The sequence below is a fragment of the Mytilus trossulus genome, chromosome 1, assembly GCF_036588685.1.
Source record: "Mytilus trossulus isolate FHL-02 chromosome 1, PNRI_Mtr1.1.1.hap1, whole genome shotgun sequence".
In the NCBI taxonomy this organism is placed as follows: Eukaryota; Metazoa; Mollusca; class Bivalvia; order Mytilida; family Mytilidae; genus Mytilus; species Mytilus trossulus.
This window is the reverse complement of record NC_086373.1, coordinates 3,705,356-3,728,301: the sequence shown is the minus strand read 5'-3', so window position 1 is coordinate 3,728,301 and position 22,946 is coordinate 3,705,356. Positions and strand designations below refer to the sequence as shown.

At 33.2% G+C, this 22,946-nt stretch overlaps 1 protein-coding gene across 1 annotated transcript in view; it reads right to left on the bottom strand.

The window, feature by feature from the left end:
• The window catches only part of LOC134699009 (uncharacterized), a 61,117-nt gene that overhangs the window by 23,621 nt on the left and 14,550 nt on the right, over positions 1 to 22,946 (bottom strand). Inside the window, exons 8-15 of the mRNA XM_063560704.1 lie at positions 21,797 to 22,618; positions 21,024 to 21,093; positions 19,979 to 20,244; positions 19,596 to 19,674; positions 14,257 to 14,513; positions 13,149 to 13,218; positions 12,447 to 12,709; positions 9,006 to 9,063 (exon numbers count right to left, since the gene is read on the bottom strand). Coding sequence (XP_063416774.1) covers positions 9,006 to 9,063; positions 12,447 to 12,709; positions 13,149 to 13,218; positions 14,257 to 14,513; positions 19,596 to 19,674; positions 19,979 to 20,244; positions 21,024 to 21,093; positions 21,797 to 22,618 — 1,885 coding nt within the window. The remainder of the gene's footprint in view (positions 1 to 9,005; positions 9,064 to 12,446; positions 12,710 to 13,148; positions 13,219 to 14,256; positions 14,514 to 19,595; positions 19,675 to 19,978; positions 20,245 to 21,023; positions 21,094 to 21,796; positions 22,619 to 22,946) is intronic.

Genomic DNA, 22,946 nt, shown 5'->3' with positions numbered 1-22,946 from the left:
AAAGAAATACAAATGAATGATATGAATAATAGCTTTTCCCAGGTTTAGTAAATCTTCATGTAATTGATGTTACTCGCTAGATCAGACAGTCATTAAATCTAAATGCTGGTTTAAATGAAGATTTTGACTATAGCATGCAAAACTTATTCACATTACTGTTTTTTTTTCTTTTTCTTTTTCTTCAGTACAGATTTATAGGATTAGCCATTTGCATTATAATTTTTATATAGGGATAAACTGCATGGTATAATAATAAGTAAGTCCATATGGGAACAGTTAAAAATTTTATATTGAAAGCAGTGTATGAGAGGCCGATCATGTCAAAAACCCGATAAAGTAACGCGTTAAAATTAAACGTGATAAAATCACATTTAACGCGATAAATACAGTTTTAACGCGTTAAAACAAGACTTTAACGCGAAAAGAAATCAATATTTTTAACGCGTTAAACTTTGCAATTATCAAGTTTGGGATTTATCCCGTAGGTGCAAATTGACGTTTATCGCGATAATATATCCGTCGCACTGGCCACATGTGTCATAATAAATCACATTAACGCGTTAAATTCAACACAAAAACGTTGCTACGATACATTATTTTAACGCGTTAAAACATCATTTAACGCGTTAAAACTACATTTAACGCGTTAAAACTACATTTAACGCGTTAAAACTTCATTTAACGCGTTAAAACTTCATTTAACGCGTTAAAACATCGTTTAACGCGATAAAACATCGTTGGTTGGAGTTATAGAATAATGTTGCTAACGAATACTATGATCTCTTCAAATTTTTTGGAGTAGCGTGTTGTGAAGGCATAAAACTTTGCTCAGTGCTCCAAGCACAAAAATCATGCTCGAAACATGAAATCAAGCCATTTGATTTTCGAGTCTGAGTACAAAAATCATGCTCAAAAGTTTAATGACCGTGAGGTCTGGCCTTGCGAGTCAGTTTTTGTACTCGTACTCGTAAATCAACAAATGAAAATGCTGGATTTCATGTTTCGAGCACGATTTTTGTGCTCCGAGCACTGAGCAAAGTTTTATGACTTCAACCCCAGGACATTTCAGACGAGGAGGATAATGAAGATATTACATTTTGTCTTCCTCTCACGATTAAACCATTCTCCTTATCAAACCAGATTTCAAAATAGGAAACTCGGTTTGTTAACTAAAAACTATACAAGTTCTAATGTCCTATTTGTAACAGGTATCTTGAACAACATACTACCAAAAACAAGTGCTGCAAATGAAAACATACCACCATAAATACAAGAAGATGACACCAATGAAGACGATAACATTTTGGCACACTCGGGAATAAATTACAGTCTTCACTGTAACGGCATGCACGCTGTTCCTACATTACAACCCCTATGTTTTAAAACAGAATCTTCGAAATTACAGCCGCAAAACAAAATAAAATGTTAACAAACACTAACCATTATAAAAACTAATTCAGTATATATATATATATATATATAAAATGACTGAATAAATAGTCAACGATAAATCTTAGGGGGCGATGGATCATATAAACATGATGCAGTACACTACATAATATAATATATAACAAGTCTAAAAGAATACAACATCACCAAAAACACAATAAAACGAACAATATGTTAGATATTTCGGATAACAGATATCTTTCTTCGGTAATTGCACGATGAAAAATGAATCATGTCAATTCAAATTAAGACTCTATCAAAATCTTATACAATTTAAGCGAACGCTGGAACAATTTTAAAATTTTCAAACACACCGCAAAGTCTACAAAAATATGCCAAAAATAAAAAGTTATTTACGATGTGAACTGGCACAACTCTAAATTCCCAAAGGTGTTGACAGTTGAGATGATAAACAACTGCGTGGAAATACAGTCCCAATAAACAGTCCTGACCGATCTAAACTGGTATGATATTTAAAATATGACAACGGTAGGGCAGTTGCATCAGAGACTGCGTATTTAAACATCTAAAAATATAGTAATTTGATGATAAGAAAATTGAGTAATAAATGTTTACTAAGGTTAAGTAATAGAACGTGGCTGCGTACTTACACATCTTTGCCAACTGTAATCAAAACTAATGTAATTAAAAAATTCCTGAAAAGTGTAAGGGTCCAGTACGGAAGCCGTAGTAACTGGGCACAAGTGATGACAGGAAATTAGTAATGGTAGGAAAAATGAGTGACTCTTCTATGTTTTTACATTAATGCCCTCTGGGGAAACTGTCCTCAGCTTTCTTATCCAAAAACTTTCCCGAGCAAGTCTGTCGGCCTTTGACCAATCCTCGTTGTGATCTATGATAGTGATGGTAAGTTTTTTTAGATCAGCTTGGGCGTGCCCATGTGATCTTAAATGACGACTTACGGGGAGGTCGGGCTTGCATGTGTAGTCGCTACGATGACCATTCATGCGTTTGTTGAATGGCTGTTCTGTCTCGCCAACATACTGCATGCCACATCGACACTGAAGAATGTATACAACATTCTGGGTTTTGCAAGTTACATTACAAAATATTGTGTACACAGACCCAGTGGAGTGGCAAGTAAATGTTTGAGTATTCACTATTTGTTGGCAAGTCAGACATCGTTTGATACCACATGACTTGCACCATCCTGTAGTTGAACAGCTTTTATTAGAGGAGACGGCAGCTTTTACAAATAAGTCTTTTAGACTTGCTGGTCTCCGAAAAGCTAAGACAGGAGGATCGGGAAAGATTTTGGATAATTTTGGGTGATTGGCAATACTTTGCCAATTGGCACGGATCAAACGTGAAAGGTTTGAAAAAGCGGGATTGTATGTTAACACAAATGGAACTATTTTGCTGCGCCTCTTCTTTTTGTACTGTAACAGGTCTTTGCGGCTGTTATTGTTAGCACGCGCAAACCCCTTATCTATGTCCCATTTCTTATAACCTCGTTTGATTAGAAATCCCCGAAGTTCCTGTAACCGCTGAGTGACAGCCTCCTCAGAGGAGCAAATCCGCTTTACTCTGAGAGCTTGACTGTACGGGATACTTTTTGTACAGTGTTTGGGGTGACAGCTTTGGGGAGAAAGGTACTGATGTTTATCTGTAGGTTTACAGAAGAGGTCTGTTGATATGACACCGTTCTTTATAGATGAAGTTGTGTCTAAGAAAGATATCTTAGAGTCGGATATTTCATATGTAAATTTTATTGACTGGTGGGCGTTGTTTGCATGTCTGATAAAAGCATCCAATTTTTGTTGGGATTCGATCCATTTCATGTCAACATCATCGATGAAACGGAACCAAGACAGAGGTTTGGATAAAGATGATGAAATAATATGTTTCTCTAATTTGCCCATGAAATATTGGCGTAAGACGGTGCCATTTTCGTCCCCATCGCTGTCCCGTTTATTTGAAGGAAATTATCACCATTAAAGGTAAAATTGTTGCATTTAAGGACCAGAGTAAGCAGCTGGACTAAACATTCGGTTGGTGGTTCTAAAGTGTTGCGAGAGTCCCATATTTCCCTTCACGATTGTATTCCGTCATCATGAGGTATGTTGGTATACAAGGAGGTGACATCTAAAGTGACAAGGAGGGTTTCCGGAGGAAGAGGGTTCATGGATTCCATTTTGCGAAGATAATCTGTAGTGTCTTGAATGTGAGAAGGAAGATTTTCTACATGACATCTTAAATGAAAGTCTACAAATTCAGTCGGGTGGCCGTTAGCGGATACAATGGGTCTACCAGGATTGTTAACCTTGTGTATTTTAGGAAGAAGATACAATCGACCAGGCTTGGCGTTCACTGGTTTTAAATATCCAATTGTATCCTCATCTATGTGACCGTCATTGTGCATGGTTTGTAACGCAGTGATAATTTTGGAACTAAACTCGGAAGTAGGGTCATAGTCAAGTTTCTTATAAAATTTCTCATCAGAGAGCTGACGCTCTGCTTCCGCGATGTAGTTGGCTTTGTCCATTATCACAACGGCACTTCCCTTGTCTGCTGGTTTTATAACAATATCATGTCGGTTTCTAAGCGATTGTATGGCTTTTTTCTCGTCAGGAGTGGTGTTATAAAACGACGAGTATTTGTTGCTGGCGAGATGTACAACATCCGATTTGATTTTGTCAATAACATCTTCCAGTGTAGCAGATTTGCTAGGTTTTGGAATCCATGAACTCTTCTTCTTGAAATGCGGAATTATGATTTCGTCCTCTGAGTTGGACGTGGCTGTGTCTCCCTCATTATCCTCCTCTCTATCCTTGTTACCAAAGTATTCTTTAATTCTGAGGGTTCTGGCAAAGTTATTGAGGTCATCCTCCAGTTTCATATTATCTATGTTACTTGGAGTAGGGCAAAAATTCAAACCCTTAGATAAGACTTTGGTTTCATCCTCAGTTAAAGAGACTGTTAACAAATTGACAACTGTGTTGTTGGGATCGGCCGTAATATGAATTTTTCTTCGAAATCTACGGTAGCGAGGCTTTTTACTAGACTTTGTATATATATATATATATACAACTCGTCTAAACATCAACCCAACAATGTTAGATCTGTAAATTTGCTTACGCAAATTTTTGGTTCTTCCCTCGCCGGGATTCGAACCCATGCTACTGTGATATCGTGACACCAAATGTGTTACCTTTCCACGTCAGTTTTAATCTAGCGGCGTACTACAGTACATGATATATAAGGCATGCAGATGTTATTGTTACAGATCAGCTAAATTATCTATAGTTAAGGATCCTACAAATTAATGTAAGATACAGTCACAGAAAATAATTATATTCATAAGTACGTCTGAGTCAGTGACAACCCTACAACAGATGTATCCATCGGATCGCCATCAATGATGGTGATACATGGCTTTTTTTACAGATCTAACATTGTTGGGTTGATGTTTAGACGAGTTGTATATACATTATGTACACAGCCATGTATCACCATCATTGATGGCGATCCGATGGATACATCTGTTGTAGGGTTGTCACTGACTCAGACGTACTTATGAATATATATATATATGTTTTCCTTTATTTTCTTATAGCTCTTGGTCATATGCTTAGTAATATCTAGTATATTTGAGGATTAATACAACAAAACTTTGTGAAAAAAACGGATGTCCAACGTTACATTTTTAAACAACTGTTTTATCTCTTATGTATAGTGATTCTATTCTTTTTTTCTCAAGGCCCTAAACAAATAATTTTTTTCACCAAAAACTGGAAACAAACTTTTTTTTCCAAAAAAAACCATAGCCCCCCCCCCCTCCAGAAAATCAAATGGTTGCTGCCTTATCGGAAACGGCGACAAAAACAGTTTCATTGAAGTAATGCATCCCCGTATTATACGGACGATTCAGGAGCAGATTAGTACATTTTAAAAGCAAGAAACTTCAAATGACTTGGACAATAATTTTCAAGATCGGGTTATAATAATTTCATTCGATGATTATGTGTCAAGTAAATTTTTAATACAATTCAATTCAAATTAATCAAGGGTAAATATGTTTTTATTTACTTGCAGAGTGTCGGATATATTTGTATTAGGGTTGAATCAAGACATGAAAAATTTACAATGACAGATGATATGCATCCATGCATTTTTAGCAGCCTGCGATTAAAATTTTGTCGTAATTTATTTATAGAAAACCGTATACTTCTGTCCCATTTTTCCTTCCTTCAAGTTCATTACTTACGACAATACAACATTTTAAATGTGAATTAAGGGTAAAAATTATTTAATCGATTTCCACAACTTTGGGTAAATAAATTCTTGGTAAATAGACATCACAAAATTAATAGAGACAGATTTAGAATCAACCAACTACATAAAAAAAAACCAAATGAAACTTGCAAATTGAATAAAATTAATGTACGTCAAACGTTTCAGAAATCTCTCTTTGACGTCGTGGTGGTGTAACGTAGGAACATCGTGCGCAAAGTTTGTATAGTCTTGGCTCACACTGAACAGCATGGTACAAAGGGCCTTAAAAAGACTAGTGTAAAAACAGGAAAGCCAACGGTATAATCTATAAAAACAAATGGAAACACTTATGAAGCACATAAAAAAACCGACATTTTGATACGGTACCAGGTACCCGACTTAGGACAGGTGCAAACAAATTGGATTTAAATGTATAGATAGGCACTAACACCTATCCAACTTGAAACAATAATGTAAAATCACAACATAGAAAGACACGCTTTGAAATATTAACTGAAATGGTTTTACTCAATCAAATGACATACTAGTATTAAAAGAACTAATGATGAAACACTGACCGAACAAATGTGATCTATGACTCAATGTAAATAAAAAATAAAACAATGGGGTAAGAGTCAAACAATATCAGAAAGAAAATCATAACCTTGAACAAAATTCGGACGGACAGAGAGACAGTGTCTTTCAGCTTTACAGGTAGGGCATTGATAATAGCGCCCATTTTAGAGAGGGGGGTAAATAATCTGTTCTCCGTACATGCCATATTACAAAACAACGCAGTATTTAGAGGTCAAAATGTCGAAAATGAATGATTGCGCGGCGAAAAAAAAATCCGACTTAGTAAGTAGTAAAAACAAAGAATAACATCCTCCTTCCCCAATGGATATCAAATGGTCATCCTCTTTCTTTTGGCACAGATTCGTTACATTATTGGGCATGGTTTACTAGATGCTCGATGTACGCTCTTAAAGGCCTCTTGTTTTAAAATTTATTTTACAAAATTCACCTGTAGAGACTTATGTAAGTATACGTCAAACTACCAGTTTATGGTAAACCATAATGTTAGATACAGACATCACATGATGCAAAAAGACGAAGTAAAGTATCTGAACAACTGGACATATAAACAAAATTTAAAGCGTAAAGACAGGTTGACAAATGTAAATCTAAAGTTGTTTTTAACGTGTTAAAATAACATTTAACGCATTTAAGTTGCATTTAACGCGTTAAAGTTGCATTTAACGCGTAAAAGTTGCATTCAACGCGTTAAAGTTGCATTCAACGCGTTAAAGTTGCATTTAAGGTAGCACAATACAAAGATTTTATACCTCCTATTCCCCAGTTTTAAAATGCTGTAACTTTCTTTATAATGCTTGAAAATTTATAAAATTGGTATTTATGGATAGCTAACAGATTACTCTTTCAAATCAATGCAATGTTAGTATTATACAACAATTATGTAATTAATTATAATGTTAACTGTGTCTACAAAATTTTACAAGAAATTTCCACTTTCAATTGAAATTAGCTTCTTCATGGTTATCCGGAGAGGGTTGATTTTATTATATGTTGTTCCTAGAGCCATTATCTACAAAAGGGTGTCTCAGATTTTGGATGGACTGTATAGATCAAATTTTACACCTAATCAAATATTATCTACTTTTATGTGGTAAGGATGTTTACACTAATTAGAGATTTATGAGAGAATGGAATATGATAGCGATAATTTGAGACACCCTTTTGTAGCTCCTGCTGTGTTGATTAAGATTTCGTTTAAATTTCCTGTATAGATATAGAGATGAAAGCGCTAAATTCATTCAAGTGAACTGACCAAGATTTTGCCATTAATTGCATAATAATTGATTACATAATGATTGCATAACAAAAATGTTGCCTTCATTTAAAAGATTAATCTTTTATCTATCTATATATACCTCTTTTATAAATTTATATGCAGTCTTAAGAAAGTAACAGCATTTTAAAGGTTGGAGATTGGAAGCAAAAATATCTTTGTATTGTGCTACCTTAACGCGTTAAAGTTGCTTTTAACGCGGTAAAGTTGCTTTGACGTGTTGAAGTTGCATTAAACGAGTAAACGTTGCTTTAACGCGTTACAGTTATATTTAACGCGTTAAAATTGCATTCAACGCGTTAAAGATGCATTTAACGCGTTAAAATAACATTTAACGCGTTAAAACTGCATTTTACGCGTTAAAGTAGCATTTTACGCGTTAAAGATGCATTTAACGCGTTAAAATAACAATTAACGCTTTAAAACTGCATTTTACGCGTTAAAATTGCTTTTAACGCGTTAAACTTGCTTTTAACGCATTAAACTTGCTTTTAACGCATAACATTAACATTCAACGCGTTCAAGTTGCATTTAACGCGTTAACGTTGCATTTAACGCGTTAAAGTTGCATTTAACTCGTTGAAGTTGCTTTTAACGCATTAAAGTTGCTTTTAACGCGGTAAACTTGCTTTTAACGCGTTAAAGTTGCTTTTAATGCATTAAAGTTTGCTTTAACGCGTTAAAGTTGCGTTTAACGCGTTAAATTTGCGTTTAACGCGTTAAAGTTGCTTTTAACGCATTAAAGTTGCTTTTAACGCATTAAAGTTGCGTTTAACGCGTTAAAGTTGCTTTTAACGCGTTAAAGTTGCTTTTAACGCGTTAAAGTTGCTTTTAACGCGTTAAAGTTGCTTTTAAAGCATTAAAGTTGCTTTTAACGCGTTAAGATAACATTTAACGCGTTAAAGTTGCATTTAACTCGTTAAAGTTGCTTTTAACGCATTAAAGTTTCTTTCAACGCGTTAAAGTTGCGTTTAACGCGTTAAAATTGATTTTAACGCGTTAAAGTTGCATTTAACGCGTTAAAATTGCATTTAACGCGTTAAAGCAGCTTTTACGTAATGTTCTGCTAATCTCAACATTATCGCGTTAATAGACGTAGATATGAAACATCCGGCCTTTTCATTTATTAGGTTTCGAGTAAAACCTGACGTCTTAAAACTTAGTTTAGGCGAAAGTAGAAAGTTTTTCTGTCATTTTTTGTAGTGAATTGCCTAACGCGTTAAATTATCAATTAACGCGTTAAAAATAATTTTAACGCGTTTAAACTACATTTATCGCGTTAAATGTGGTTTTATCGCGTTAAATGTTAACGCGTTACTTTATCGGGTTTTTGACATGAACGGCCTTTCATAGCAGTGTGGACACAGCATTGTACAATAATTGATCCCATTTTTTCTTCCATTTTACTAAAAGAGCTGAAAGTATGTATATATTTCCTCATGAAGCTTACCCTTGGTCATCAATACAGTTTACTGTAGTTTTCAGAACAACTTTGATAGTCTTTGAAGCTGTAAATAAATGAAAAGAATAATAAAATTTAGAATCTTTATTAGGGCTGTGCCATTACTTAACATGGTGAATGTGAGGGCTGTGTCCAGGCATTATTATTTGAATTTCATGGATGGTTGTGATTTGACAGCAGCTTTAAGAATTGTATATAAGGCCACAGTTTTTTAATTTGTTGGTTTACAGATTTTCTCCATGAAAAAGTCGGGTCGGTCGGTCAGAAAAAAAAAGATCTTTCAAGACAGAAAACTGATATGCAAAATAAAAATATATTTCACCTTTCTAATAATATGTTTGTCATACTAATTTTTCATCGTTCTTAAATTTTAGTTAGATGAAATATTATTGCTCAGCTGTAAACATCGCATGACATTGTCTAATAATTTCCCGTCAAAAAAAGTGGGGGTACACTGACAAAGACGAAATCAAATTGTCATTTCACAAACAAGAAAAACAGATTCACGTCAGTTATTTGACTTAGCTTTTAATCAAAACTTGGTGAAAAATAATAAGCACGAAAACTGATAAAGGAAAAAAAAAAGGAAAAACGTCATACGAAAATAAGTTTCAACACACGTGTCAAAAACGTAATAGACTTGTCCACTGGAAAAACGAGAATATCAGGTTAAATAATCTGTTGTCATGCATTCCCGTTTTTTATCCAAATGGACGATATTTTTTTTTATCTATAAAACAAGAAAATATCAAATGATTTGTTAAAATTCAGTATTTTAACTTGATGTCTTGAACTTCCACCTGTCCACATTTGGACAAGTCTATTTATATGAAAACATGCATCTTACAGACTGGTGACAAATAAGAGAAACGAACTTATTGTGTAATTGGTTTTAAACACAAGTTTCGTTCCGCAAAATTATTTGCGCAAACGACATTTCAAGGTCATTTAAAATAATTAATTTGTCTATTTTTAGAAACGTAAACTGAAAGTTTCATTTTTCACAACAGAAAGCCTGAAGTGTCATCACTTCTGTAAGGGATTAATGCATTTCATTTCATAAAATAGGATATTTTAATTATTTTTCAGGGATAATGCATTTGTTAGGGACGGCGAGAAGAAAAAACTAGAGGCTCTCAAGAGCCTGTGTCGCTCACCTGTTACTGTATTTACTGATGTTGGTCATCTTGGTTGGTAGGTGGGGTCATTAGACACTTTTTTTAAATAGATACCATAGTGATGATTGTGGCCACGTTTAGTTTAATATGACCCATACTTTTAGAAAAGAAAATATTTGTACAAGTTACAAAAATGACAAAAATTTGTTCAAAATTGACTATAAAGGGCAATAACTCTTAAGGGGTACTCTTACAATTTTTATCATGTTGACTTATTTGTAGATCCTACTTTGCTGAACAAAATTGCTGTTGACAGTTTATCTCTATCTATAATAGTATTCAAGATAATTACCAAAAACTGCAAAATTTCCTAAAATTACCAATTTTAGGGCAGCAACCCAAAAAGGAGTTGTCAGATTCATCTGAAAATTTGCGAGGGGATAGATCTTATTCTGATGGACATTTAAATCTTGAAAGATTTGCCCTAAATGTCTTAGTTTTAAAGATATAAATCAAAAACTGCATTTTACCACTATGTTCTAATTTTAGCCATGTCAGCCATTTTGTTTGGTAGGCGGTGTCATCAGACACATTTTTCAAACTATATACCACAATGATAATTATCGCCAAGTTTGGTTTAATTTGGCCATGTAGTTTCAGAGAAGAAGATTTTTGTACAAGTTACAAAAACAGACGAAAATTTGTTAAAAATTGACTATAAAGGGCAATAACTCCTTAAGGGGTTGACTGACAATTTTGGTCATATTGACTTATTTGTAGGTTTTACTTTGCTGAACATTATTGCTGTTTACAGTTTATCTCTATCTATAGTAGTATTCAAGATAATAACCAAAAACTGCAAAATTTCCTTAAAATTACCAATTTTAGGGCAGCAACCCAATAACGAGTTGTCAGATTCATCTGAAAATTTGCGAGGGGATAGATCTTATTCTGATGGACATTTAAATCTTGAAAGATTTGCCCTAAATGTCTTAGTTTTAAAGATATAAATCAAAAACTGCATTTTACCACTATGTTCTAATTTTAGCCATGTCGGCCATTTTGTTTGGTAGGCGGTGTCATCAGACACATTTTTCAAACTATATACCACAATGATAATTATCGCCAAGTTTGGTTTAATTTGGCCATGTAGTTTCAGAGAAGAAGATTTTTGTACAAGTTACAAAAACTGACGAAAATTTGTTAAAAATTGACTATAAAGGGCAATAACTCCTTAAGGGGTTGACTGACAATTTTGGTCATGTTGACTTATTTGTAGGTTTTACTTTGCTGAACATTATTGCTTTTTACAGTTTATCTCTATCTATAATAGTATTCAAGATAATAACCAAAAACTGCAAAATTTCCTTAAAATAACCAATTCAGGGCCAGCAACCTAACAACGGGTTGTCCGATTCATCTGAAAATTCTAGGGCAGATAGATCTTGACCTGATTAACAATTTTACCTCTAAATGTTTTGGTTTCAAAGATATAAGCCAAAATATACATTTTACCCCTGTGTTCTATTTTTAGCCATAGCGGCCATCTTGGTTAGATGGCCAGGTCACCGGACACATTTTTTAAACTAGATACCCCAAGGATGATTGTGGCCAAGTTTGGTAAAATTTGGCCCAGTAGTTTCAGAGGAGAAGATTTTTGTAAAAGTTTACGGACGACAGACGACGGACGCCAAGTGATGAGAAAAGCTCACTTGACCTTTCAGGTCAGGTGAGCTAAAAAGCATGACAATTTGATTTTATTTTTATTTTGGAAATCGGCAAAATCGGGTAAGTGGATCCGTAAACCAACAAATCAAAAAATCCTGGCCTAACGTATAAATATAATTGTTTGTTTTTGAAGGGTGTAAAAAAGCTTAAATATATTCAGACTCTCTACCACACATACACATTTAGTTCTCGAATCAGCCTTTTTTTTGTATTTTCAGTCATTCACAGTGAATTAGATTTAACTGTTAATTATATATAAGATTAAATCACAGGTTGACAAACTGTTAATGACAAATGAGTTATCTCCCCTTCATATTATACTATGCATACTTTTAAATGACTGTTAATTTGAAATCTTCACAAGAATTGCAATAGTTATGCATGCTCATCTAGAGCAATATAGAGTTATTTCATTAACGCATCAGCCATTCATCCATTTTAAATAATTCATTAGGTACAAACACTGAATGTTTCTACTTCCGACAAATTAAAAATAAATTTAAAATCTATCTATACGACTTTCTCCTTGTCATTTTACCATTCTTTGATTATGAACATTATACTCCAAATGAAGGATACTTACAATCACTATAATTTAAGAAAGCTGCCTGTAGATTATCTGTTAGGGATGTGGTAGGGATGTCTTCTTCTCCTTCTAATAATAAACTGAAGCTGTTTCTATATCTAGAATACACGTCTGATGTGTATAATGTGTAAGTACTGTTGTCTACACCTCTCACATGTATATTATCTACCATAAGTGTGTTGTTGGGAGGGAGGAAATCTAGTGGTACTTGAAGAATTGAATGAAAGTAAAAGTAGTATATTAAGGCTGTTACTTCATTTCTGAAAAAGAAAGTAAAATGTAATAATCATAAGTTTTGTAGAATATACTTTGCTTTTCAAATGTATTAAATTTATTAAATAGATTCAAAAGAAACTAACTGAACGTAAACAAACAGCAAGCAATCAATCAAACAATCTGAACTGTGAACAAAAACATTCATGTATACTTTAATCAAAGTGCTGGATAGCACCTGTGGAAAGTTTGCAATTGTAGATGTGTATTATTTCATCTAGGTTGAAGATGTATATTTTTTCAAAATATATGTATTTAATCACAGCATATGGCATTTTTTTACTAAACCATTGTGTCCTCTGTTATTATTATTTCATGTTCGTAATGTAAAATTTTGATATTTTCTACTGCATGAATCTTATAATGTAGATTTAAAATAATCAAGTAAAGAGAGCTCTTTAACATTAAATTTGAATCAAACCTCACCCTTTATCTGTTAGGTATTTTTCTTGTCTTACAATTTGAGCAAAACAGTCTCTACAACCAGTGTAATATCCTGTAGATAAATAAAATCATATTCAAATGAAAGTTCATATATAATTGTGTATTCATAATCATTTGTGGGGTTCTCTTTTTTGTTGGTTTCTTTAGTAAAGATGAATCATTAATTCAAGTGTATATCACAGTATAAATTTCCTAGACGTACACAAAAGTTATGTTAGCACGATGAAAACAAATATTGTCTACAAAAGACTCATTAGTGATCTTTAAATAATATAAAATTTGTAAGGGTTCCGCGGAACCCAGTGTCTCGCCTAGTTTTGCTGTAAATCGCAGCCTCAACAAAAATGAGGAAAAAATTAATAAAAAAATTCTTCTTGATTCTATCTTATGGTTGTAAGAAGCTTCTGTCAAAGTTTGGTAAAAATCTAGGATAGTTAATGAATCTAATAAATGTTTTGAAAACTTTAACTGCAGACTGTATGTAATATTAGCTGGAAGAAAATCTAAGTCCATTTAAAAGTAAAATACAGAGAAAATGGAGTTATCTTTTGCAAAATTTACTTCTGGATACTATCTTATGATCATAAATAAGCTTCTGTCCAAGTTTGGTACAAACCCACAATAGTTTTAGAAAGTTATTAAAATTTTTAAACTTTAACCACAGTGTAAATGTAATGTTTCCCCGCAAAAAAACTAAGTCCGTTTATAAGTAAAATACGGAAAAAATGTTTTTTTCTTTTTACAAAATTTACTTCTGGATACTATCTTATGATCATAAACAAGCTTCTGTCTAATTTTGGTAGAAATCCAGTAAAGTTTAAGAAAGTTATTAAAATTTCAAAAACTTTAACCACAGAGTGAATATTTTTGGCCGCCGCCGCCGCCGATGACAGAATGTAGGATCACTTAGTCTCGCTTTTTCGACTAAAGTCGAAGGCTCGATAAAAATCAAAAATGGCCAAATAAAGAACCATGTTAAGGAGAGTAGGACAAAAAATTCCTATAAGTTTGCCAAATACAGCTTAGGTAATTTATTCCAGAGGTAGTTAAGTCCTTGTATTTAAGGATATTCAATAACTAAGTTGGTTACCTGGGAATGTTGTGAGCCAAGTATTTTCTATTGCAGCCTTAAAGTCTTTCTCATCTTCTGTCCTCACTTTACCATCAATAAACAGTGTATAGTGGAACCTATATCTAAGTGTTTTAAGTCCTCTGTAAACAACAGTATGTATACCAGCAGCTTTAAAGGCCTCAGTATAATTATCAGGTGAAATATCACTGTAGTTTGTGGGGACAACTACTGCACCAAAGATCTCAATGTAGTAGGTGATTTCTGTTATTTCCAACCTGTTAATTAGATAACCTTGTTATTAGTCTGCATAATATTTAGCAAGCGTACAATTTAATTTGGTCAGAGTTGGATGTATCCTTTTTTCTTATCAAATGTAATTGTTTTGAATAAAGACTTATTGGGCATAAAACTTTATTCAGCATGGTTGTATACCTATAAAAACTTTAACCTGAAATAGGATAAAGAGATGGAAACTAATGAATGGACTCATGCAAAGACAAAGCAATGTGTCTCCCTCTATTATCATAGGCGTACAGTATGAAGAAAAACTATCTTGAAAAATTGCCAATGTTCCATAACAAAGACAATCAAAGCGCGAAAGCGCTGTAAAGGCAGTTAATTACAGGTTGTGTGTATTTCTAGTCCAGTTATATCATTATCTTCCATAGAACAGAGGTGGTTTTAGAGTTCTTTTGTACCTAGCTCACCTATATCTATAGTCTACTGTTTACAGTATATTTTCTGTGCCTCCCATGAAATGCATTTTTAGCCATGGTATTGTCAGTTTGCTTTAAATTTATGAGTTTGACTGTCCCTTTTGTGTCTTTTGTCCCTCTTCTTTAGACATATAAGAACTTTTTCTTTTCAATATAAATAGACTATTTTTAATTATTGATTGTATACGCATATTCTATGACTCCCATAAAAAATAGTTCACAAAGATTGACTAGTCTCTGTACTGTGTATACTGTGAAAGTACTTTAATTCGTGGGTATCAATTTTCGTGGATTGAGCAATATTAACATGTTCGTGGGTTTTTAAATTCGTGGATTTTAGTTTTCTAAAAAAAAAATAGTCTGAATTGAAGGAAATTGCAAAGTAAACATTGACCCGTGTTAATCGTAGTGATAACACTTATTTACCCATGATAAAGTGATCAACAGATTAAAGACCATCAAAGGTGTTAATTAGGCCATACACATGTCACCTATTGAAAATAGTAACATAAACAAATGCTATAAACGTATCTTGAATTGTCAAATAATTCTTATCAAAATCAAGCCCAGCATGAAATTATTATTTTCCATATGAACAAGAACTATGAGGATATAAAATGAAAACTTTATCATACTAGCATTTCAATACCGGAAATCTGACTTTCATCGATCAAAAATATTTTTTTATGAGAATTAAAGGATCAAAAGTTGTACAGGTTAGGTTATTAAAGATTAAATGGGTATAATCCTGCATGCGGTTGTAGTTCTGTGACTGCTATTAAAGTATTCTCAGATTTGGCGTTATTCAACATATTCTCTAGATCATATCAGTGGTCAAACTTCCGATGGGGATATTTCCATGTCTTGATTTGGACAATGGTTGTTTTATTTCGTTGGACACTTAAATTCGTGGATAAAGTCATCCACGAAAACCACGAAAATTGGTACCCCACGAATAAAAGTACTTTCACAGTATAGCAAGAACATCAAGTAAAATAATGGTAAATGTACATAGAAACATGTCAACTTTTTTTATGACCATACCTGCCAACTGTCAGTATTTGCAGAGTATTTCCCCCATCGAGTTCGAGGCTCCCAAATGGCAATTTTGTAAGAGCAATTTTGTTGACTATTTTAAAGAAAACAATTAATTCAACAATGGCTATGAGCTTATTAATGCATGAAGAAGCCAAAAACCACATTAGAATATATTTGAAGGGAATCCATGACAAATCGTCCCACTTTTTCACTAACTCGCCCCACTTTAAAAACAAGAGTGTACACACTGAAATGTCTCGCCTTCTTTACTAATCATTGATATTATGTTGATAGTCCTAATAATAAAGCTTAAGTCAAGGTCATATGACACCTGCCAGGTAGACCTGTACACCTTACAACCATTCCATACACAAAATATAGAAGACCTATTGCAAACAGTATAAGAAAAGCAGACCAAAACACAAAACTTAACTATAACCACTAATCCATGAAAATGAGGTCAAGGTCAGATTACACCTGCCAGTTGGACATGTACACCTTACAGTGCTTCCATACACCGAATATACTAGACCTATTGCTAATAGTATCTCAGATATGGACTTGACCACCAAAACTTAACCTTGTTCGCTGATCCATGAAATGAGGTCGAGGTCAAGTGAAAACTGTCTGACGGGCAAGAGGACCTTGCAAGGTATGCACATACCAAATATAGTTATCCTATTACTTATAATAAGAGAGAATTTAACATTACAAAAAAAATTAACTTTTTTTTTCAAGTAGTCACTGAACCATGAAAATGAGGTCAAGGACATTGGACATGTGACTGAAGGAAACTTCGTAACATGAGGCAACCATATACAAAGTATGAAGCATCCAGGTCTCCCACCTTCTAAAATATAAAGCTTTTAAGAACTGAGCTTACATCGCTGCCGCCGTAGGATCAGGGAGTAATATTAAACATGATTTAATCAATTTCACATGTGGGGCGATTTGATAAATCAGTTTGTGGCGGTTTTTTAAAAAGTGAGGCGATTAACCAGTGGGGCGACTTGTCCTGCTTCCATTTGAAGGCCCCTTGAAGGTTTTGTATGACTATATGAACCATCTTTCACGTTAAACCCCCATGGCCATGTGCATTTTGAAAAGTTGTCAGATTTGTTTCTAACTCCAGGCAAAATCTACCAGTATGAATGAAAAAGAAGTTTTCAATTAAGGCTCTGTGGCCATAACAGCTGTCTCATTAGCATTTTAACCACTTCCTATATTTGCAATTAAAACAATAGAAGAAAATTATTCAACGCAAAAACAAAACTTACTTGTAAATATGAAATTCTCTTTACGGTATGAGTTTTTCTCATTGAGATTGTACAGTAGTACCTGTAACTGCTTATACCTATTTCTTATTCACTTTTGCTTGATAAACTCACTTAATATCATATACATTGTACCACATCTCCTTATTTTTATAAGCATTCCAATAACATGAACAATTGTAATTCAATTCTATATACCAAAGCAAAATGAACTGCACCACTTTCATTCACTAGTATGCATCTTTTGGCAAAATACAAGTTCTTAAATGACACAATATATATTTATTGATAAAAAAATAAAATTTAGTATACAACTCTTTAACAGGTATAAAAAAAAAGCACAGCTGTGTCATAACTTGTGAAATCTGTGCTGAAAACATAGACATTGGTGGTATTTGAGTAATTCCATATGTGAAGCTCAACATTAGCTCGTCAGTTGGTGGTGGACAGTTATAGTTCCTTCCTGCAGGCTAGGATGAATGACTTTTCAGGAAAACCAATTTCACAAATCAAAACTTTCCTCTAGATTTCTCCTACAATATTCATCCAGTTTAGTTCTTTTGTTTTAATTGGACACCGTCCTGATTTTTAATTTTGCAAACCTTTTAGTCTCTTGCTTGCAAATGGTGCATGAAAATAGGATGGGTATGGCAGTAGACAAGTCTCTTTAATGTGGGTTTGTGCCCTGAAAAAAAGTTTTATAACTTAAGTTTTTTTGAAACTAGTGCAACACACATACCTAAATAACTATAACATAGAAGAGAGCATCATTCGTGTCAATGTTTCGTTCCTCTTTACATTGTCATTGATATTTTTTCAGAAAGCCTGAGGCATAGCTCATGAATTCCTGTCATTACATCCTAAATTAATATAATTACTGCTAGAATAATTATCAGCATGACATACGTACACTATCATTGTACAGCCCAAGTCTTCAGTATATATAATTGTTGCATTCATTCCCTCCTGTGTTCAGTCGTTCAAAAATATTTAAACATCAACAAATGAACTTTAATAAGGACAAGAAAACACTAGAAAAGATACGTACATACAACCCGTGTTTTATAAGTGTATTTGAAAGAGAAATGTATCTGGTTAAACGATGTATAAAGGAGGAAAAATTGTAGATATTGCATTACGATGCTTTCTACCTAATAGCACGTGGATATGTTTACATATAAATTTTAGACTTGACCCAGTATGACCCGTACCTTGTAGGTCACCGCCGTCGTTTAAACACTAGACTACAGTCGTGTATAAGACAATAAAAAGCTTAAGCCTGTACTATTTGTGTGAAGTAAATGTGTTTGTTCTGTACATTTAAATTGTTTTACCTGATAGCAAGGACGTATATCTATCCGTTTCCTTCTCAATTCACTTTGTCAAATTCTTCGAACTTCTTCAAAACATACGTATTACTGCGCCGGAAGTGAGAAAAATATGAGAAATCCTCGTAAAATAATGCTATCTTCAATTTTGTGGAATCCATTTTGTTATATTTATTATACAAAGATAAAATAGTTACGAATAATTATGAATTTGCATATCATTATACGGAACGTTTATGGACTATTTTATCCATAGCTGTATGTCGGTCATTTTGGCGGGAAATCATGTACACATACACACGTAGATTGGCTGGTACCCGATCGTAATGTTACACATCACATATATCAAATAGCTAATACCCGGAACGTAGTACCGGGAACCAGGATAATACGTAGACAACATACATAACTAATACCGAAATTGAAAACGCTTTACGGTTTCTCGTTCATAAACCGAATTCCGCTTTGAATTATAGAAGATGCAATATTAATCATGTTCAGTCGACTTTTCATTGTTTTATCAACGTCTGAAAGAATCTTTAGATGTCAGATAACACTCGAAATTGACCCGACCTCTTTCCACACGGAATACACATAATGATAGTTTGTAGTCAGGTTGACTGCTTATAATGCAAAATACACACTAATAACAAGTTCTATAAAACGAACAATACACACTGATCGTTTCTTTAGTCCCCAATGTAAATGAAAGAAACAAAACCCATATCATACCATAAAAAGAAGAGGAGAAATTCGAACATTTCTGGATCTATTTCTGGCAAAAAGACCCCCTGCAAAGATTGCGTATGAAAAGATGAACCTCATGACTTAAAAGTCAGGCCTTAAAGCACTGCCTTTAAAAATTATGAATATTTTCCATAATAACAGTTGCACAACTTAAATACATCTGTTTAATATAAAAAATCAGATTCAAATATTGTAAAGTATAACTATAATGCCATCGCTTAATCAGTAGATTATAGTCAGTATAATATATTTACCCATCATCACCAACATATTCTTCCCTCATTCTAATAACAGCTTTTGTTTCTTTAGTAACTTCACATTTCCCACTACTCTCTAAAATAATAAAATACATTGAATTTATCATTGAATGATATTTTATCAAAAGTATAAGTCGGCAGCACACTCTAAATAATTAATATAAAAACTTTTGTAATTTTTTTTGCACTAATACTAATCTGGACATTGCACCTTGGATATTAGATCATAAGTTGTCATTTTAAGTATAACTGTATAACACAGCTATTGAAACTCAAGTATTTAACTACTCTACTAGAAAAAAGTCTGTTTAGATGGTTACTATATTCAAACGTTTTAAAAATGTCAATTCAATACCATATATATGATCTGCAATTCTTACCACAAGTATTGTTATGAGCTGACAAAATAGCCTTCTCCATGTGTTTTATCTGACTTTCAACTGGCCCTGGACCATGTACATAAAACTTTAAACTATCTTTCAATTGAAAGAAAGGCCCTGACCCTGTATACAGTAATATTTGGTTTGTATTGTATTGGATCTTAAGCTGTTGTATTAATGTGTTGTCATTGGGACGTCTTGCTGATACAGTGTTTATAACAGATGATTTAACTTTCACTCTATATCTAATGATTGTTACTGGTAATCTACAAAATAGACATAAAGCAAGAAAATAATTAGAATAATAGATTGGACCACATTAATGAAAACATTTAAATCCACTGCATTTGTTTGCACTTGTCCAGAGTCAGGAACCTGATGTTTAGTAGTTGTCGTTTGTTGATGTGATTCATAAGTGTTTTTCGTTTTTTATATAAATTAGGCCGTTGGTTTTCCTGTTTGAATCGTTTTACATTTTTGGGGCCCTTTATAGCTTTCTGTTCAGTGTGATCCAAGGCTCCGTGTTGAGGACAGTACTTTACCTATAATAATTTTTCTTTTAAAAATTGTGACTTGGCACTCATAACCCATCTCCTCATATCTATAGATAAATATAAGAAGATGGGTTATGAGTGCCAAGTCAAAATTTGTGATATAGATAATACGGGTTCTATTATTATCAATATTCCAACCCTAATAAGCTGACAAGAGTTTGATATAAAACTGTTCAATCCAAAATGACATGATAATTTTCTGGACAAGTGTGGACTTGCTATTTACTTGCTGAAGACCTTGGGGCAACTAACCACGAAGAACAGTAAAATAATCTATACTTGTATGGAGAGTAAAATAAGCAGCAAGACCTATGCAATTTAAATAATTGAGTTTTCTTTTTGTATATAGTTAGGTCATAGGTCATATATGGTTATGTCCATTTGAAGTATGCAAAATTATTCACAGAAAGAATACTGATTGGGATGAATTTTGGCCACATTTCATTTAATAGAATAACCTGCAACAGAGAAAATCTTTTATCAAAACTTACCCTTCAGCAATTGTTTCATCAAAGCCTCCAATTTCTATTTCTGTGTTGTTTTTTGTTAAATTCAACAATCCTGGAATATCAAGTTAAAATCATAAATGAAATAACCCATTAAACATCAATATTAAAAGAAGTTAAAATAACCCATTAAACATCAATATTAGTAGAAGTTAAAATAACCCATTAAACATTAATATTAGTAGAAGTTAAAATAACCCATTAAACATCAATATTAGTAGAAGTTAAAATAACCCATTAAACATCAATATTAGTAGAAGTTAAAATAACCCATTAAACATCAATATTAGTAGAAGTTAAAATAACCCATTAAACATTAATATTAGTAGAAGTTAAAATAACCCATTAAACATCAATATTAGTAGAAGTTAAAATAACCCATTAAACATTAATATTAGTAGAAGTTAAAGGAGGAAGATATGAAAAAGGGAAAATTTGGGGCATAAAGATTTTAAAATCACATGGTTAATAAATTTGACAAATAGGGAGATCTTAATGATTTCAAATTAATCATACATTTTTTTTCATTTAAATTGAAATAAAACAGTACACTTGCACTTATTTATGTATCTTAACACTGGTATCTCAAAAATCCCATTATAAAACTAGATACTACTGGTATATTTGAATTTGTGTTGGAAGTCTAAGAAAAAAAATGTCATAGAGCAAGTACTAAATGAAACTAGAATTATCAATGACCTAACTAAATGAGGTCAAAAATATAGAAAATAATGCAGAAAGTTTGAAAATTCATTTACCTTTATTTTCCATAATCCATGAATTCAGTAGTGTATTCACCACAGCTAAACCATCTAACTCAGCTGGGACCATGAGCAAGTTTAACGTAAAAGTATCTGATAAGGATACTGTAACAGGAGTTGTTGGTCTTAGTGTAGTTGTCATTAAAGTTGTTGGTTTTTGTGTAGTTGTCAACAGAGTAGTTGGCTTTGGCGTAGTTGTTGTTGGAGTTGTTGTTGGAGTTGTGGTTTTTGGTGTAGTTGGTCTTAAAGTTGTCCTTACAGTTGTTGGCTGAGTTGTTACTGTAGTAGATGCAGTTGTAGTTGTTGGGGTAGTTGTAGGCATCATTGTTGGTGGTTCTGTTGTTTGTTCTGGTGTAGTACTAGGTTCAGAGGTAGTGGTTGGTTCAGAATGAGTTGTTGGTTCATGTGTAGTTCTAGGTTCAGAGGTAGTGGATGGTTCAGAAGGAGTTGTTGGTTCTGATGTAGTTTCAGGCTGTGTTGTTGTTTCTGTTGTAGTAACAGTAGTTGTTGGTGTAGTCGTTAGTTTGGTGGTAGGTTTAGTTGTTGGTATTTGTGTTGTTGTTTGTGTAGTCGATGGTATAGTGGTAGGTTTAGTTGTTGGTATTTGTGTGGTTGGTTTTGGAGTGGTGGTAGGTTTAGTTGTGGGTACTTGTGTTGTTGGTTTTTGAGTTGTAGTTGAAGCTGTTGTTTGAATTGGAGTAGTGACTTCAGTAGTTGTTGATTCAACTGCAGTTGTGGTTGGTCCTTGAGTAGATTTTGTTGTTAATGTGGTTGTTGTCTTTGAAGTTGTTGTCTTTGTACAACTTGTACCAATTGTTCCTGCAAAATACAAAATATACTTATGACACTACATTCTGTGTACACAGACTAAGATGTGAAGCAATAGATGTTGAAACTCATTGAAAGCAGTACTTTTTTTTCTATTCTAATGAAATAAAATGTTTCAAATAAAAATGAAAATATCCCAGAAATATTAAATGTAATTAAGCTTGTTCTCAATGACTCATAATGTCCACTAGTCCATTGACAGTAAACATTTCAGTCAACAGTTGTGTAACATACTATATTGCATTAGAATGTTATATCATTAAGGAAAACCATTGGTTAAATTCATTGAGAAAAATTCTACCATGTTTATTCTGACAAT